General features: G+C 39.0%; 1 protein-coding gene across 2 annotated transcripts in view; it reads right to left on the bottom strand.

The window, feature by feature from the left end:
* rabgap1l (RAB GTPase activating protein 1-like) overlaps positions 1-19801 on the bottom strand; it is a 139331-nt gene that overhangs the window by 28393 nt on the left and 91137 nt on the right. For both annotated transcript variants that reach the window (XM_036586151.1, XM_036586153.1), the window contains exons 17-19: positions 16298-16441; positions 11754-11795; positions 1337-1465 (exon numbers count right to left, since the gene is read on the bottom strand). In XM_036586151.1, the coding sequence (XP_036442044.1) occupies positions 1337-1465; positions 11754-11795; positions 16298-16441 (315 nt within the window). The remainder of the gene's footprint in view (positions 1-1336; positions 1466-11753; positions 11796-16297; positions 16442-19801) is intronic.

The raw sequence follows: 19801 nt of genomic DNA, 5'->3' as shown, positions 1-19801 counted from the left end.
CTTTGGCATACAAATGTGTATGAAAAATGTAAAAAAAATCTTATATATTATAACTGGTTTAATTTCAGAACGGATCAGTGTCATGTAAGAGCAGCATAAGTGAACCAGACTCAACTCGGTCAAGTACCTGCTTTCAGCTATTTTCCTGTTCTTTTCTAAACAACTTCACAGCAGGTTTAAAACTCAACAGCACAAACAGCAGATCTGTTTACAGTGACAATCACAGGTTTTTAGCTCTGCTGGTATTAGAGGACAGTATCCTCCACACACTTAGTACAGCACAGGAGCTGCAGGTCAACAAGGTGATCACATTTTAGTAAGTTATTATTTTAAATATATAGTTCAGAACACTGTTGTAGAGAAAAATTGAGAGTGTGTGATTTGACTTGACTTCACTCACCAATGCAAAATGAAGCTGTGTCTAGTAAAACAGGTGTGACTGAAAAATTGATTAAAACATTACAGCACACTGTCGCCACCTACTGGACGTATTTTAAACGGCAGTAATGAACAAAATTATACTTGATTATGAAATATAAATGTTTTTAAGGATAGTTTCGAGAATGAGTATTTGGTTATGCGTTCGGAAATACTAATAAGTGTTCAAAGCTTGTAAATCATTATTCAGGCCAACCCTAGCTTCAGGGCTCCATAAATCTCTTGTAAACTTTAGGTTTTTAATTGCTTAAATTTACCTCAATCCAAAACCCACATCTTACTTCCAGCCCTAATCTGCCACTCCCAATCAACTGAATTAAAGTCTTCAGGAACATTTAAATAATTGAGCCAGGTGAATAATGTTAGCGACAGAACTAAACTGCATGGAGGGGTTGGGCTTTGTTCGACAATAAGCTTTGTTCAGGCAGACCTGTAATAACAAGCAAGCTGACATATTACAACACCTATGCTAAGGCGGAGGATTAGTTAAGTGCTCTTACAAAATGAAATTCTTCAGGGTTGCAATTCTGAAGGACATTTTTTAGAAGGTGTTGGAGACTGCTAGTGCACTTTATTATTCTCCCACAGTTCACCGCCCCAAGCGGCACTAATCCTTGCAAACGATTTTAGTCATGGAGGCCATTCAGAACACCGCTAATCTACACCCACGGCTGAGATCTCGATAGCATGCAGCGAATAATAAAATGTCTGAGAATTACAAAGTGTCATGGCACAGTGGTAGGGCTAGAAAATATTATACCCACAACTGCTGACAACAAACTACCGGGGCTTCATAATTTAGATAAGGGGATTTAAGATGGGGTCAGTGTCCTTGAGTGACTTACTGTCTGCTGCGACAAGCAGAATGTTTCATGGAGAATTAGAAGGCAGCGCCTACCTTGATGTTGCAGGCCTGCTCCATGAGTCTGCGAGCGTTTTCCGCCGACCTGTAGCGTTTGGGGAGCTGAACCCGGAAAAACTTCAGCGCGCCCTCAAAGTCAGCCTGGAGCAGGTCCTCCTTGGATGTCTGTGTTCAGAGAGACAGAGAAGCCTCATTTAAGTGAAACAGCAACAAAAACAAGGCAAATAAATCTACACTGACCAATATTTTGAAATGCCATTTCAGAACATCACATGTTTTGATGAAGCGTGATATTCATCTGACTTGGCTAGCACTGTTTATCCTTTTAAAAACTTTACCTAATTTTTGGTAAATGCAAATATGCCAATTTAAACAGCCTGGGCACTCAGTAACAAAGCTTCACAAAATTATATTATATAAAAACAAAAACACAGCACCACCTTATGGACACCATGTGCATTCCACCAAGCATCACAAGAAAAATTTCCCTTCACTTTCCTGTCATTTAAAATGTTAACGACAGTACTGCGTCCATGAACATGTCTCAAAACTTTAAATCTACTGAAACTACCTCATGACAAAAAAGCCCCACTCTGCTACTGGAGATCCACTGCCCAAAAGAATTTAGGTACATCTGGAAACTAGCACAGTTAATCCAGCCAATCAAGGTCTTAATGTTAGCTGTGCTAAATCTTCAGGGCCAAAGCTGGGCAAGTTTTTTAGCACTCATGTCTAACAACAGAACTGGACTGGGCTGCATCAGTTTTGTGCAAGTTTGTAGCGACCTTTGTGCGTAAAGTCTTCACTCAGTCTTTAGTTAACACTAGTTGGGTTTAAACTATCCTATTAGTACATTTGAACTGAAGCTATGGTAAGCAAACTTCATGTTTGGAGCTGAACATCTAAACCAGCGTCATGATTAGGTCATGTCTTTGCTTTCTTGGTGCTATCGATATGATTTCCATTGGTTTCCCCAACACTTACAACTGCTTAGGGGAAGCTGCACATATTCAGTAACTGCTTGGTGTGCAACCCGTTCTGATTTAGCAATTTACAATCCTGAATTTACCTCACATTTATAACTAGCCTATGTTTAAACGTACATAGAACTGGCGCAACCGGAGATCTGCCATCCAACAGTTTAGTCTCAACCCTAATCTGACACAACAGGGCAAGTTAATCAAGTCCTGCAAGAGCATATGAGTTGGAACTAAACTCATATCATAACTAATCTAATAAACATGTTGACTTGATTAAAATCAATCAATTAAAATGTATCTTCTGGTTGCCAATATGCATGATGATAAAGCATTAAACTGTCCAACTGGTCTCTGTTACAGTACGAGAAACAGAGCCTGGTGGACACATCCATTTATACACATCCATGTATATTTTCAATCCACCAATTTTTTTCTCTATTTTAATAAAGTATTTTTGAAGGCTTCTCGGTTTATCTTTTATCATTGAAGTATTTTGGAATTTATTTAAAATACTCTGCATTGTTTGTTATTGTTAAGGTTTATTTTGATTGTATGACCAAAAGACTCTGACTAAAATATAACAAGTAGATCACTAAATCACTAACATAACTGATAAAGACAGTCCTAGAAACTATATTTAAATCCACTTCATCCTAAATTAATTTCAGCAGCCTCCCCTCCTTTGCTTTTATAACTGCAGGAGCCCTAAGTGCCCTAAACAAAACTCTCCAGGACCAGAGCTGGGCACTTCTGCTTTGTGGCAAAAGACACCACACAGCCTTCAGCATTAGCTGTCCCTCACCGCCAGCAGCCGTGGTACAAAGAGCCGGTGGCCCATGCCCAGCAGGGTCATGACCCGTTCGGTGTAGTCCGGCCCTTGAGCAGCCCTCTCCTCCCCTGCTGACCCACCCTCTTCCAGTGCCCGCACCGCTGGAGGGATGGGAGAGAGTGGCGGGGACAAGGGTAGCTCCCTCTCTGGGTTGGGCAGCAGAGGGCTCTCCTGAGTATTCCCAGAGTCCCCAGCATCATCCTCCCAGGGAGGCTCAGGGGTTGGCTTAGGGTCAGCCACGATGAAGTCCGGAGGCGACACGTAATTTCTTGAAAATGAGCGATTTCAACGTTCACGTGCCCAGAGAGGTGCAGCAAAGACAAGATAGGTCACACAGCCATCCTGAGACTAGGAATGATGGGCTCCATGTGATAAAACAAAGAACAAATCTCTTAATTAACAAAAGTCATGGATGTCAGATATATGCTAGCTCCAAAGGGTACCAATGGAAGGCTTCATCGCTCCTTGAGGCCACGCCTATGGTCAGTTCTCACATGGTAACATCTACATGTTCATGGCTAAACTCACTTCTGAGTAATGCACTTGCATCAGTCTCTTATAGTCCTGTTTAACATAGCGAGGAACTAAAGCTTCAGCTTCAGAAGCCCCTTCCTAGTATGCTCAATAAAAGGCCACCTCCTTCCCCAATGTTCAAATTAGCAATGTGTTGCCTGGCAACAGACAGAGGGACAGGCGCGTGGTTGCGGCGAGACAGCTAAGTGGCAACACGTCTTCCATGCTTTACTTCTGATCAGAACCAGACACCTCTACATGGATCCTGTACCAAGGACTTAATGCATGAGGAATGTAGCAAGAACTGACCAAGAGGCTGGATGGGGAAAATATCATAGAATCATAGAACCATGACAAGTCCACGACAGGTGTGGCAAGTAGATACTACTCCTTTACTTCGCCTGGAGTGCCGAAGTCAACCCTGATCTCAAGGAAAAATGGGCTGGTAAACGCAAGGAGAAGAAAAGCACTGAAGAGAGGGATAAAGCTAATGGATGTAGTTCAGAAGCCTGTCAGGGATGACACGGCTGGGTGAGGACCTTGTCCTGCTTTCACGGCTCATCAGGCAGTGACTCACGCCGGGAAAAGAAAGTGAAACACACTTGGAGGTGCTGAGGCTCCTGTAGGCTAGTTACACTCCTAATCCCAAGTCCTCGAGGGTAGGATCCCCTCCAGCATCCAGCCGCCAGCCTCTGCCTTACAGGATCCAGCTGGAGCCAGAGAAATCATGCAGATTACAGAGGCACCAACCCAGAGGCATCTGATCAAAAAGGTCCATCCAAAAGCGCAGACAGTGGGATGCGGGCCTGGTCCAGAGTGGCTGGATGTCCCTACTGACTCTCTTCGGAGCCAGTGGAGTCGAGGCCTGGCTCACGCTTAGCTGCGACGCCCGCCCTGCTCCATTTTGCAGCTCAGAGAAGACGGTGGAAAGAGCTGACGAGTATAAGACAGTACAGAGCGAGAGAGAGAGAGCGTGCGCGCGAGAGAGAGAGCACGAACGGAAACACTGTCGATGCTAGAAGAGGCAGCAGGCTGGTGGAGAGGGGGGAGGAGGAGGAAGAGGAGGAGGAAGAGGCGAAGAGAGGAGGGGCATCAGGACATCTCCGCAAACAGGCTGAGCCGACGAGTGGACAGTGGACATGGCTGAGAAATGTGTTATTGCTAATGCTAAATGCTAATGGATGCTGTGTTGCTCAGTATGGGTACACGGGCAGGAGAGGGCATGTGGAGAAACAGAGCACGCAAAACCGAGAGAGGGAGGGAGGGAGAGAGTGAGAGAGAGAGAGAGCGAACGAGCGAGAGCGAGTGAGTGGCGGGGGGGGGTGGGAGCCTCCAGGGAGAATGCCGTAATGACTAGCCAATGAAAATGAGGCAGTGCAACCCCCTAGATCTCCCCTCCTCTCGATCTCTCTCTCTCTTATCTTCACTTGCCTGCTCACTCTATCATCCATGCCCTCGATATGTCTACCTGATATTGTACATCTGCCTTTTTAAACTCAATAAATTCAAATAACGAGGGAGGAAATCGACCCATGCACCTGTTTTTCATGAGTACAAAATGAATCAGTCTGGGTCTGCACACAAGAAGTCTTAATTCCCCACAAGGACCATGCAATAAGAATGGCAATTTCACCATTTATTTATCATTTTATACAAAGCACTGTAAAATTACCATATTGAAAAAAAGCTTTTGGAAAAGAAAAGCAGGACTGTACAATGATATGGGAAGCATATGAGTATCAGTACATAATTGCTTAAATATCACCATTGAACAGATGTTCAGATTGACTGTTATTTCAAACCAACATCTGATGTTTATTTATTGCACTCCGGTAGAGCAGAACGTTTATCCGATGCTGAGCTTCTCTGCTAAATTATCTGCATTTTCTCAGTTTTACTGCACTTGTAACCCTATAGAAATGCTAATTCAGATGAATGGAGTCCAAATTTCTGTATTTTATAAATGCTTTTGAATCAGCATCAGCAGATACAATACTGAGCAAAAGTCAGAGACGACCCTTTATTTATTTCTTTTCCAGTCAAAATGGATTTAAGTACAAGTTATTCATTTATGAGTATCAGGAAAAAAGCAGAAAACATATATCTAACGAGAAATTACTCAAGCCTCAACAATTTAAGCTGTTTTTCCAAATGATCTTTGTCCTTATTACAACTTACATTCTTTTCAGCAGACTTATGTCCAGTTTTTCTAAGAAATCTGCAGGAATATTTTCCACACCTCCAAAGTTCAAGCTTAGACGTTGGTTGCATCTTCTGCTCCTCACAATCCAAGCAATCCCAAACAAATATCAGCGTTGTTGAGGTCTGGACACTGTGGTCAGTCCATTTTTTTGAGAACATCAGCAGCTTTTCTTATTCTATTTGTTTATTTTCATTTCTCAGTAAGAGTTTTTGACAGTAACACACTTTCAGACCCATAGTGCTGAAGTGTCTTCTTATAGTGGAAGGATGGACAGAAAATCCTCAGGATTTTCGCAAATCTGAAACAAGAGTGGAGCTTGATTTTCTCTTGGAAACTTCTCCTGTTTTTCCATTTCCTTTGACTTTCTCCTTCCTTATGCAAGTGGATTTATCTTTATCTAATCTTCTCAGAAATATCTCCTGAAAAATGATTGAACTTGTCCTTAATGGTGGTTTTTGGAAATAAACAAATAAGTGACGGGTGGTCCCTGACTTTTGTACAGTACTGCAAGTACATGAAATATAATAAATTCACACATTGGTGCATCCCTAAAAAGAAGCATGGTGTAGTGTGGTGGTTTAGTGTAGTGGCTAACACCTCTGCCTTCTACACTGTAGACTGGGGTTCAATCCCTGCCTGGGCAAGCACCCTACACTATACCAATAAGGGTCCTTGGGCAAGACTCCTAACACTACCTTCGCCTACCTGTGTAAAATGTAAAACAAGTTGCTCTGGATAAGAGCGTCTGCATGCAACATGAGTAATTAATTACATAATGAACCTGCTCCACTGTTCTGATGAGATTTTTGACGCAAACCCACACTTTAAGCCCTGATATCCCACAAATGTGCATACTGACTGTCCCGCATGGACAGTTGGGAAAATGATCTGCTACTTACAGACCAAACCTATCATTAAGCATACTATTCACAAGGCCACTTTATAGCCTTCATCTGAATGGGCTGTTTTAATGAAAAGCAGAAGGCATGCTATCTCCCTCATGGGTGCGCAGTAATTAGGGAGGAATAACGGTGGAATCTGTTTCTCAATAGTAAATAAGGTGATATGACTGTTTCCTTGTGTTCTTCAGAATAGTGCACCAATGACTTATAGCCTGCACATTTCCCCCCACTCTGACTCAGGCAAGTAACATAAAGGTGTGGCTTTATGGGAAAATTGAAAGCTGTATTGACACTGAGAACAGAAACAGTATTGTAACAGGAAAAGGTTTAATGCAATCAAATCTGAAACTGTTTGCCAACCAAAAAGGAGGAAACATGTCGGCCCTTTAATGCAACTACAACACCATCATTGTTCAAAATGGATTGCTACACTGTAGGAGCAGATTAGACCAAAGGGAAATGCTTTTGCTTTATGCTCAATCACAGTGGGGTGATTCTGTGATGTCTAGTTTCAATTAAGGCCAAACAAGTCAATTATGAACAACACAAGCTCTCATTTACATCCCATTTGGAAGTAATTGCAGTCTAATTTGCACTTATGTAAATACTTTATTACTTAACATGCGCTCATCAGAAACATCACCTTGCATGGATCTAACTCAATATTCTTCTTCTTAAACAAAAAATAAAACATTCTTATGCAAGTACGTCACTATTCTGCAAAGGGTCTTCTACAAAACTGTAGCACCACTGCATCAGCTAAATAAAAACACTGAAGAAATACTATGGCCTGCAAGCTGATGATAGTCCTAATGTGATATCATTAGCGAAGCTTCACTTCTAATGGCCTCAAATGTAATGGCTTTACTAGGGGAAATGACCCAGAACTGCATTCTGCAGCTTCAAAGCTTTGCTGTAGCATTTGCTGAGGATCAATAACTGCGAGACAATAAACCCACAACATTCACTGACATATCAGTCCTGCCCAGACTACTTCATCTGGTTCCTATTTGTTGCAGTGCTTTTTTAGAAACAGGGCATCTTGCAAAGGAAATATCCGCTATAAGTAAGGCAATCATAAACGCCACTGTTGAAACTACACTACCATTCAAAGGTTTGGAATCACTTGTTAATGACTGGAATGATTGATATTGATGATTGATATTAATGATTGATATCTTATTCAATCTTAACTTGTATAGTGTTGACTGAAATTTTACAAATTGAATAAAATAAAACAAACACAAGAAGGTATTTTTAGATGTTGCATTCAAAATTTCAAGGTTTGTGATAAGAAGTCTATTAAAGTTTAATATTGATTTAATGGAAAACTGAATTTTTCTTGCCTTTTATTTTTTTATATATATATAAAAGAGTTTGAAAAAGTCAACAGAGGTTAGAAAATGGGTCACATAAAAATGAATTCCAGCTGCTTTTGGCAGATAAAACCACACGAATGTTATAAGTGGACCACGCGAGGGAGGGGGGGTGGTAAAATACATGAAAAGTAGAACACGAGCCCTTTAAAAAATAAATATCGTCGCTGTCAAAAAAATCATTTTTTATTTTTCTACATCATTTGAGCAGCTGCCCTTTACACTGTGTGAAAATTTCATGATGAATGGACCGATGGAAATGTGCCAAACTGACTTGGAAAAAACCTTGTTACATTAACTCACATTAAAAGTAAAGAACATTTTTCTCTCTCCTGTAAAGTTACTATTTTACAAATACATGTTATTCTTTGGACATCGATGATATACTACAACTTAAACAAATTGTCTAGAATTTTCAAATGCGAGGCATTCTGGATGTTAATGTTATTACTTTATTCTAGATGTTATACAGCTACACAATACAGAGCAATCAGCCACAGCACTGTTCAACATTCTGGACACATCATATACGAATATTTTTCTATATTTGTAACCCATGTAGTTATTCAGTACTATCATCATACTGCATTTTTATACATGTATGTGCAACTAAACTGTCATGTAAAGTCATGATTCTGCAATCGGCATCATGCCCATGTTAATAACTCCAGGTCTAAGCAGATTTCTCTAAGGGAAAAATAAAAGTGCTTTCAAAAAATGCTGCTACTGCCACCTTGGAGAACAAATGTTCCAAAGCTGATATATTTCGCTGTACGTACATCCTTCCTCCAAATATCGCCAGACAAAGTTGTTAAGAAGCCAAAGTGTGAATGTTGCTACCCGAAAGTCAACACTGCTGCACACTGAATTGATATCATTAGACTACCAAAAAAACCTACGCAAACCATCTTCATAGTAGCTGGTGTTGGTATATAACAGTGTTGAAGTTTAGAAGTAAACTTGCTTTCATCCACAGGAGTGTTAGCCTTCTTGTAGCATGTATGTAGTAAGATGCTTATTTCAACTGCTAAACAACATACAAATTCACTTGGGGGAATACGAACACAGAATAAAACATATCAGATTTGGAACATTGTTGTTTTAACCACATGAAGGGATAGTAGCGGTTTTCAAGAACGCCATTTTTCTCATAGAGAAAACAAGCTTAGACCCCGAGTTCCAACTATGTGCCTAATAACTACAGAATAATGAACAATTTTAGTGACCTACTGAAAATAGTGATTCCAAACTTTTGAACAGTAGTGTACATAAAGCAAGTCAAGGCTTTGTCACTGCCCAGGTGACATTATAATGCGATGTAAATGCGATTACATTATGTATTTACATATTGAAAATGCAATGCAATGCGTGCCTATGGCATCAATATAATCTACATATATCATATCAATATTAAGCTGTTGAATACTGGCACAGTAATGTGTCAAGGATATCCCATTAGTGATTCGTCTCAAAGTTTCTAAGGTTTTTAAATAATATAAACAACATTTTCAGTGTCCTAGATCTATGAGGGACGAAGCAATTTTAGGGCAGGTCAACTTATTATAGTAAATATTTTTTGCAGAGGTGTGAATATAACATTCAGTAACAGCTTTGGGACCTTATTTATGCAGATACTCAGGTAGAACTGCTGAATCAGTATCATTTCTGAACAGCAGAGGGCGACACAAGTACACACAATATTTCAAAGTCACAATATCTTACAGTCAGCACTGCAATCTGTACCCTACTCTGTGAAACTGTCAAGTGTCTCAGAATAAAAGTCCTGATCTATGAGGAAAGAAAGACCTACGATGGTAATAAATGCTTGCTAACAGAAACGAACAGCAAACACAGATGCTAGATCAGTACGCCATATGCTGAGGTGCTTCTTTTCACTGACTCGCTCAAGAAAGACTGCAATTACTGTGTTCCAGAAATAAAAGAGTATTTCACATGGAAAACCACACATCCTCAGTGGCTTATTTGAGTTGTCACTGCTTAGGAGGTTGAGATAGCCACTGCATAGCTCTGGCGAGGTCACTTTGACAAAAAGCCCTGGTTACTCACCAAAGTACTTTTGTCGCCCAGCAACCATGAAACCAAGCAGATTTCTTTCTACTCTTTTCCAAATGCTAGAGAAATAAACCTGCCTCTCATCTTATGTCGAAAACTATGAAGACTTTCTGTTCAAGCTCTTTTCTTTAGACAGGTGACAGAAATAAGCTGATTTCTCATAATTTCCATCTCAATGGAGAAAACACAAACATCCCACTAAGGCTGGAATGAACAACCCTGGCACTTAGAACAGGGCGAACTTTGAATCTGTTGTTTTAAAACAATTAATGAGTTGCTTTAGATGCATGTTTGATGATGCTTTTGGCTAAAATATACTTATCCAGGGCTCCTGAGTGGCCCAACTATCTAAAGGCCAGACAACACACTGCATTGTGCAGCACGACATACAGTTGTATTCAAAATTTTGGATACCCCTGGTCGAATTACATGTTTTGCTGATTGTCTAAGTAAATATTAGCTAACATATCCTCTACAGGGAGCAGACTTAAATATGCCATGTTTCTGCCAATGCACAATTTCTATTTTTTTGGTGTGTTTACTAAAAATGAACACAGAAGTGTTGCTTCAGGTATCAGATAATACAAAGCGCAGCAAATGCACTGCAGTGAGAGCTCATTTTACACTTGAATGAACAGATTTTTTGTATAGATTTAATTGAACAAAGCTTTCAATACAATTTAGTGAATTTATCACATCAATATCAGCTAGCTAACTCTTCACACACAGCTTTTGGGCTTAAAATTATGAGGTCAAGTTACGACACCACAAGGCTAGTAACATTTGTTTAAGTAAGAGACCATTAGCATCTGTCTTAAAGTCTTGAAGCTGCACTATATAAGTAAACACTGAAAGAAGTAGCATTAAATATGCTGTCAGTGCGCTGCTACGAGTCACCGTGTAAAGCCTGAAAAAGACTTCTTCGGGCCATGTCACACATCTTTACGTATTAACATCACATGCGCAGGCTCAAAAAGAAGATCCAGCTCAATGTTTAGGTCTCAAATGCAAAATCAACATTATACTGATGAAGCTATGATGACAATAGTAGATAATTCACTCACATCCTCAGAAGACACGTCCTTCACCAAGTTTTGACTGAGTACTCTTTGAATGCTTTTTTCAACAAGCTCCCAATCATTGCATTCATCTGCTCTAGGAAGGTGATGATTTTGAATTTTTGTAGGCTGTGCAACCCCCTAAAAAAGTTTATTTCCTCTCCAGCACATCGAATCCTGATTAAACTCACCAACTTTCAGGAGCTAAATGATATGATCAAACAAAGAACCCATTAAACTGTACAATCAGGTGTCACGTAGGGTCAGATTTGCATTTTATATTGTACTGTAGACTGTGAGTGCTGTCACACTGCAGAAATGTTTTCTCACAATAGTCTCTGTTCACTGATTAAGGCGCCTCTGCAGACAGGAATTTCACTGTACACATGTTGGACTGATGTGGCAAATACATTTTGAAACCTTGAAACCTTGAGTACATTTTAAGCTCCAGCATTTTAAGCTCTTTCTTCCACAGAGCCCATAATGCTGCATTTCAAAGAGAACTGAGTGCTGCATTACCTTCAGTAGAGCCAGCGCCACATTGAAGATGATGTTCAAGCCCTGCAGAGAGATGCAGAAAGAGGTGTAAAAAAACACATGCATACTGTTATAAAACAGATAGGAACATCTCTTCAGCTTCTTTTGACTGATCATTTAAAAGGAATTGCTGTCTTATTCTTCTGTTACCGGACTTATGGTTTATAATACGGATACAGCATGCTGTACTACAGTAGCTTTGAATGATTACTTAGCTGATTATTTCTAATAAACATTTAGACTTGAGTTTTTACATGGTAGATATGACATATCAATATCAGTGAGGGCCAATCAGTAGTAAATGCTGGATCGGATACCAGAGGAAAAAAAAGAACTAATCTGAATGAATCTTTTAAAAAATAATATCCAAATATATATATATATATATATATATATATATATATATATATATATATATATATATATATATATATATACTCATGTTAGCTTCCTGTACTGTTAGTACTCTGAACACTATTTTTAAAGCATGGTTTTAAAAATATGAAGGCAGAGACCACCACTTATTTAACTTCCAGTCTAAAGGGTCTAAATCTCTGAGACGATTACATATGAGATAATCCACTTTGATCAGGAAGGGGAAAGTCAAAGGAAATAAGCAGAAAAACAAGAGTTTTCAAAAGGGACTGGAGTTAAAAAAAATGGTAAAAAGATATGGAGAAAATGGGACTAACAACTGAGCAAGACCTGGTAGACCACCAGAACTGCCCCCAACAGATAAACAGCACTTCATCTTTCATCTTTGAGAGAGAGGAGAAAATCAAGCTGCTTCAGATCTGAAAAAAATCCACAGGTGTTTCTGTCCATCCTGAGACAACTCAGCGCTTTGGGTCTAAAAAGATGTGTAGCTGTCAAGAAGCCCTCACAGAGAAAGCCAAAAAAGAAGAAAATTTGAAAATCAAATAAAGGAGCTGCTGGTGTTCTCAGAACAACGGACTGACCACCCCAGAGTCCAGACTTCTTCATTACTGAATGTAATTGGGATTACTTGGATCATGAAAAGCAGAAAATGCAACCAACTTCTCAGAGTGAACTTTGGAAGTGTGGAAAAATATCCCTGCAGATTTCTTTGAAAAACTGAAAGCAAGTCTCCTGAAAAGAATGGAAGCTGTAATGAAAAACGTCATATTATATTCAGTTATTGAGGCATCATGTACTTTTTTCCTGACACTGAAAAATTAATCATTTTACTTAATGGCCATATTCACTGGAAATAAATAAATGAAAGGTGGTCTCTGACTTTTGCACAGTACTGCATGAGATTATGAAAAGCGAAGACTTCCTGACTAACTTCCCAACTAAATATGCAAATGACGGTTACTATGTAGCGAGAATTTGCATGGCCAGAAATAGCACAGCAATACAATGAGGGAGAGAGAGTGACAGGCGGAGAAAAGAAGGGAAGCAAATATCTCTCTAACTCTCTCACAGACACACCACACTCACACAAAGACACAGAGTGATGGGCAGGTGGACGTGAGCACACAAACTGAGGGACAGGAGTTGAGATGGGGCGTGTGCGTGGGAGCAGGTGGTATCACAGTAGAGCAGAGATGCAGTGCTGAAGTCAGCTCTGCATGGGAACACCCGTCTCAAGCATCGCTCAGACAACCCGTTCACATGGCAACACAGCGCTAAAAATATCCCCCTCACTCTATTAATAACACAGATGGAAAACTCTGTTAAACCTGCCTCTAGATGGCGCTATGAGGTTGGTGCAGAAACTGTGGGGGGAATCGCTGTGCGTCTGCACTGCAGCATGTATGTGTGTGTGTTCTGCAGGGAGTGATCCAGCCCTGTGTATTCCCCTAACACATCCGTGACAAAACACAGGCTAACCTGAAAGCTAATAAACTAGTCTACCAGGCCACAGTGCACATATACAGTACTGCGCAAGTCAGAGACCACCCTTCAGTTATTTAATTTCCAGTCAAAACGACCATTAAGTGCAAGTTATTTTTTTTTAGCAAAAGAAAAAAAAAAACAGAAAACAAATTTAATTAAAAATTATACAGAAGCCTCAATAACTAATTATAAAATCACATTTCTCATTATTTAGTAAGTCCACTTTTGTTTTATTACAGCTTCCATTCTTTTCAGAAGCTTTGCTTTCATGTTTTCAGAGAAATCTGCATACCTCCAAAGTTCAGAAGTTGGTTGCTTTTTTCTACTTTTCACAATCCAATTAATCAGTTCTCAATTCCATGCAGACTTCACAGTCCAGTAAACCTTTATCCGCATCTCAGATGTCCAGTATTGATGTTCAAGGGCACATATTCTTTATTCTGTCAGTAATGGCAACTTGACATCTACACATCCTTTCAGATCCATAGTAACAGTCATTTGCATATTAAGTTGAGAAGTTAGTCAGGACATCTTTACCTTTCATGATCTCATACTGTACTGTGCAAAAAATCAGTGACCACCCCTCATTTATTTAATTTTCAGTGAAAATGGCCATTAAGTTAAATGATTAATTTTTCAGTGACAGGAAAAAAGTACATGAAGACTCAATAACTAAATACAACATTAAGCTTTTCAGTAGTAACACTTTGAAGTTGGTTGCATTTTCTGCTTTTTTATGATCCAAGTATTCCCAAACACATTCAGTAATGAAGAGGTCTGGACTCTGGGGTGGTCAGTCCATTATTCTGAGAGCACCAGCAGCTCCTTTGTTTGATTTCCAAATGTTCTTCTTTTTTGTCTGTTTGTCTGAGGGCTTCTTGTTGAGTCGTCTTCTCACAGCGGAAAAATGGACAGAAAAACCTGTGGATGTTTTCAGATTTGAAGCAGCCTGATTTTCTCCTCTCTCTTAAAGATGAAAGCTTTGAGTGCTGCTCATCTGATGGGGATAGTTTTGGTGGTCCAACAGGTCTTGCGCAGTTGTTAGCAGTCTCATTTTCTCTACAACCTTTAATCATTTTTTGAACTCCTTTCAAGTTTTTGAAACTCCTGTTATTTCACTTCTTTTCTGTAAATTTTTCCCTGGATTATCTGATATCCAATCCAACTCAAAAATGTTTCTTGCAAATTGAGTAACTTGTACTTAATGGCCATTTTTACTACACATAAAATAAAAGAAGGGTGGTCTCTGACTTTTGCACAATACTGTATGTCAAAGTAGAGCTGCATGATATGAACAAAATACTCTTATGATTTTATTAATACATATTGTGAGTGGTCTTGGCGCAAAATACATGGGCCTGCATGTGGACAAATAAACCTGCATTAGTTTTTATTAAATAAATAATAATTTATTAAAATAATTTATATTTGTCATAAATGCCTTGATTTATCCAGACAGCCAAACAACATCGGTGATTGGTCAAAATGTTCAAAGCACATAAAAAACACTCTCTGATTGGTCAGAGCGCTCATTTGCACACTGTAGACTTTTGTGATATCAGCATTGTGAACGCTAATATTGTGATAATGGCTAGTAAACATATATATTTGACAGCTCTACATTAAAGTGACTAAAATGGTCAATTTGCTATTAGGATCATGGCTGGACCTACATCCTTCCTTTCTAAAGAGTTTTCATTCTGCACTAGATTAAGTGGACTACGACTATTAAAGGGGAACTGCAGCAGTTTTTCAGAATTTCGGTACCCTTTAAAGTGTAGTCATTCAGAGTAGTTTGATGTGAAATGGTTTGTTGCAAAGAAACATTACAGAATTCAGAATTTATTTACAGTGGACTTTTATGCAGAATTTTTGAATTTTTAAAAACATCTGTGGAATTCCCCTTCAATTCTTTTAGGCCTTTCTCTTTCCTTTTTTTTGAAGGAATCCTCCACAAATCCAAATAATCTGCAAAAACAAGTATTTTGAGAGAACACAAGACAATGCCCAGAGAGCCTGCCTCAAAAAAACATAAATAAGTTGTTAAATCAAGGTGGAAATGTATCTGTGCAACAAAAGGAAGTAAAACAAGCCTCAAAGCAGAAAGAGCATAACACACATGAAAGATAAAGAGAGGAATAAATGGACGGAGACAAGAGGAAAGAGACAGAGAGAGAGAGGTGCCCTTACACAGATCTAACAGATTCTTATCATGCGACTCATTGACTGAGACAGACTGGGAAAACTTTTAATTGTCCCGCCTCAGGCTACAACCACTTCGGCTGAAGAAAAGACCAAAAAATATAAAAAGCTCTCAGAGGAACGTGAAAGGCAAAAGCACTTCTTTTGAAAGATATAAACCAAGTCGGAGAAAAAAAGGCTTTGGTGATTCTCCAAGAGATTTTAAGTTCTGTTTTACAGAAGTAACCTACCCCGGAGCCTGACTAGGCAAGTTAAAAAAGTAGAAAATGGATGTCAGTATGTGCAACAAGAAAGATGATGAAAGATGACTGTCAAGTTATATGTGACCTGTTTTTAAAATCTAAAAAAAATGACAGAGCTCAAATACAATCTCTCATTGATCCTTGTGCTGGATCTTCTCTATTTCTCCAAAACTGCATTCCTGGCACTAATTACTTGAATTAATGAAAGTGTTTAAGGACCTCACTGAGCAGCAGGTCAGTGATGTGGAAGACCATGCAGAGGGGGAACTTGGCTGTGAAGAGCGTGAGGAACCACTGCGAAGCGTACATGTGGGCCTCCAGGTTCAGATCCTGGAAGTGAGACCACAACTCTGGCAGCTGCTCCTATAGAGAACAGGAAGAAAAACACAGTTTACAGACGTGCTACTCCTCAGTCTGAAGTAAAATCTTTAACCAACACACCATGCTTTTGCATTTCCCACTGTACTATTTATAGCATATTACCTAGCCTGCTTTTCTTTGGATTTATCTTTATATGTGGTCTGACTGGCCAGTATGAATTCATTTATCATACAATATGTCTCTTACTGGTTGTTATATTTAGGCCTGTCACAATTATTACGTAATCACATGGTTGCAATTACTGTCCAAAGTTGTTAGCTTTCACTTTTATATGTTTACATCTCAACAGACAGAATGTGAGCTCTTTTTTATTTGTTGGGTTGAGGCAAACGTTAATAAAATTATAACAAATCTACTGAGACACATAATAAGTCTTAGGAAAACAACTAAATTCCTTATTTCTGACTTGGTGCTGTAACACCTTTAAAACACAGCATTGAGAACTGTTTGTCTATTTGAGCTTAATCTGTGTCAGTCATCAGTCTGTACTATTGACAGCTTGGAAGCAAGCCAGATAATCGGCCAATTTGGCCACTTAGGCCTGTGGCATACAAGCACCAAAAAACACAAAGACAATTTTGAATAACCTGTACTTGTTCGAGTCATTTGAATAGAAGATACTTTACATGCTAATTCGAGTACATTTATTAGTTATGTTGGTCTATATTATTCCTGTTTCTTTTATAAATCATATTCATCATATTCCCTGCATTTCATTTTTTCCAGAGAATCGTTCTCCTACATCCTGATAGATGACTTTGTTTTTTTATTTTCTTCATATTTTTTACTACTACCTCAGTAATTATTACTTCACAGTTTAGCCAAAAATTCAACTTGAGTACTTGTTGACAATTTTCATCTCTTCTGATAAATATGAGAAGAGAAATGTATGAGATATGATCACCAAATAAGACAACAGAAATGTGAGAATTAAATTTTGGCACTGTTGAAAAATGTCCAAAATGCAAACTTCATAGGAGAGTAAAACGTCTACCTTTTTTTTTATTTTTATGTATGTTAGCATAAAGAGGTTTTATAAGTAATTTTGGAGCATTTTTGTAGATGCATTTATCATGAAATGTTCACAAAAAAGATGTTAGCATTTTCGGTTGGTATAAAAAAATGAGGTTTTGAGTTAAGTTTTAATGTGACAATGATTAACTAAATTTGAGGAACTGCTACAAAACAAAATGAAAGAAATCAGCTAAAAAGATCTCTTTAATAATCTTTCTAAAATGCCCACAGTCAAAATGGGTGAGAAAAGATAAAAAAAAATATTTTATTACATGGTTTGATCACATTGTTTGATCAGAGACAGAGTAGGAAAGTAACAGCAGAGCTGCTTAAGATGGAATTCTTCCAGAGTTCCTGTCCAGCATGGCTTCCTCCACCTGTGTGTGTTTCTTCCTCTGGACCGATCGATGCTAACACTCTAGTCATGGGGGAGCTTATCAATACTAACTGTATTGGGCTGAGTGCTGAAAGAGGCCCGCTTTGGTCCTAATTGCATTTTAGCACAAAATTAAAACCCATTTTGCAGTGGAGTCAGTCTAATAGCTTAAAGGAGGGTGGCGTGTGAGCTCCTCTTACGATAGTCGCACCGCAGTGTAAGCTCGAGAGCGTTATTCTGTGTCAAAGCAAGAGCAGGTGTTATCCAATCATACCAGACAGCAAAGCTTTCAACAAGTAGAGCTTTTCACAGGGCTAGTCATGATTGGACTAACGTCTTCTAGCTCATACTCACATGCAAGCCTACAAACATTTCATTTAGCCCCCTAAACACCATCTAAAACCAACGGCCGTAACAATAACTCGATTAAACTCGGTAAATCAAATAAAATGACTCATTGATTAAAATGTATCTTCTCAATGAATCAGCAACATGATGGAAGGGAAACAAACCATGATGATTAGTTGGCAATTCAACAATGCACATAGTAAATGGCCCATATCTGACCATTTCAAGGTAAAGAAATCTGGCACTGAATGACTTTGTGTTATATTTTGATATCAGCTCTAAGTAGGAAATTCTGATTTTCTGCCACAGAAAGTAGATGTATGATATAGCAAAAGCATAATATTGTGATACTTAAAAAAAAAAATTCACAATACATGATACAATATTTACTTTTTCAGACATCTGATCAGTTGGAACCAACAAAAAATAAGCAGTAGTGCTACATTTTAAGAAATACTACCAAAATCTAATACAATGATTTTATTAATTATTCACAATATGGCATATTGTGTGGCACTAAATACAGTTAAACAGGACTAATTTTGCTTTCTTTAATGAAACATGCAGTTGGTCAGTGTTCTGCAAGTACTGAGGATATGCACAATATGTTCAGAAAAGCATTCTGTATTGTGTTGTGACATAACTGATCACAATAATGGTATCCAAGGGTTTCAGTCACATGATTTTTCTGTTGTGGCCGCCATATATGGAGACGAATTTCCGGCTTCCCTGCTCCGCACGAACATTACTAGAGGTGAAAGATGGCTAAAATTAGGCTGCTACCCTTTTACAGTTTCCCCCGAACTCCTGGTTCCACTTAAACTGGTGGAAAACCACCAAATTTGTGTTTTTCTGACATAACTTATATATTTCTCTCATACACAAACCCTCTCCCTATTCTGGAGAGTCTCTCAAAGCATTTAAAAGCACAGAAGCCCATCAGCTCTTCACGTTAGGGTGGGTAAAGGATCCCATGGTGGCTAAAGAGGAGAAAAACTCATCATAGGAGGCTAAGGCCACATCAGCTAATTAACACAGATGTGAACAATGCTAGCCTTTAGATAACTTTTGCTAATGTTAACAGTCGAGAGATGAACGTCGTCCCCCTAACGGAGCTGCAGACAGCCGGTATAACTTCACTTCTCTGTTTCTGGAGATTTAAATGATGTTTTAACATAGAAACATAAAAGTTAAATATGAGACTGAATGTTGTGGGTCAGAAAACTATGATGTGTTTTGACAGACATGGTTTTGTGAGTTTGCTAGTGCAGTTAGTGCAGAGTTCAGTTCCAGTCCTGCAACCCCTGCACTGCATAACTGTGGTTTGCCTGGTTAAAATACCTGATATAATTAGCCAATTAATCCCTTCTTGAGCTGAACGAGATGCGAACAGCAGAGAGAAACACTAAACTATACAGTTCAGGGGCTCCAAGTCTGGAGTTTGAAAACACTGAATTAAAGGTCTGTGTGTCTCTCGTCATTGGCTTCTGTCGCGTCTTGTAGATGAATCATTGACAAAGCACAGCAAATTAAAGGCATCACGCAGCACAGTCACTCCCTGATTTGGTCCTCAAAATGGTGGCGACTATACAGTGTGACATCAG

Source organism: Colossoma macropomum, unplaced genomic scaffold (genome assembly GCF_904425465.1).
Source record: "Colossoma macropomum unplaced genomic scaffold, Colossoma_macropomum, whole genome shotgun sequence".
NCBI classification, from domain to species: domain Eukaryota; kingdom Metazoa; phylum Chordata; class Actinopteri; order Characiformes; family Serrasalmidae; genus Colossoma; species Colossoma macropomum.
This window is presented reverse-complemented; position numbering and strand designations above follow the sequence as displayed.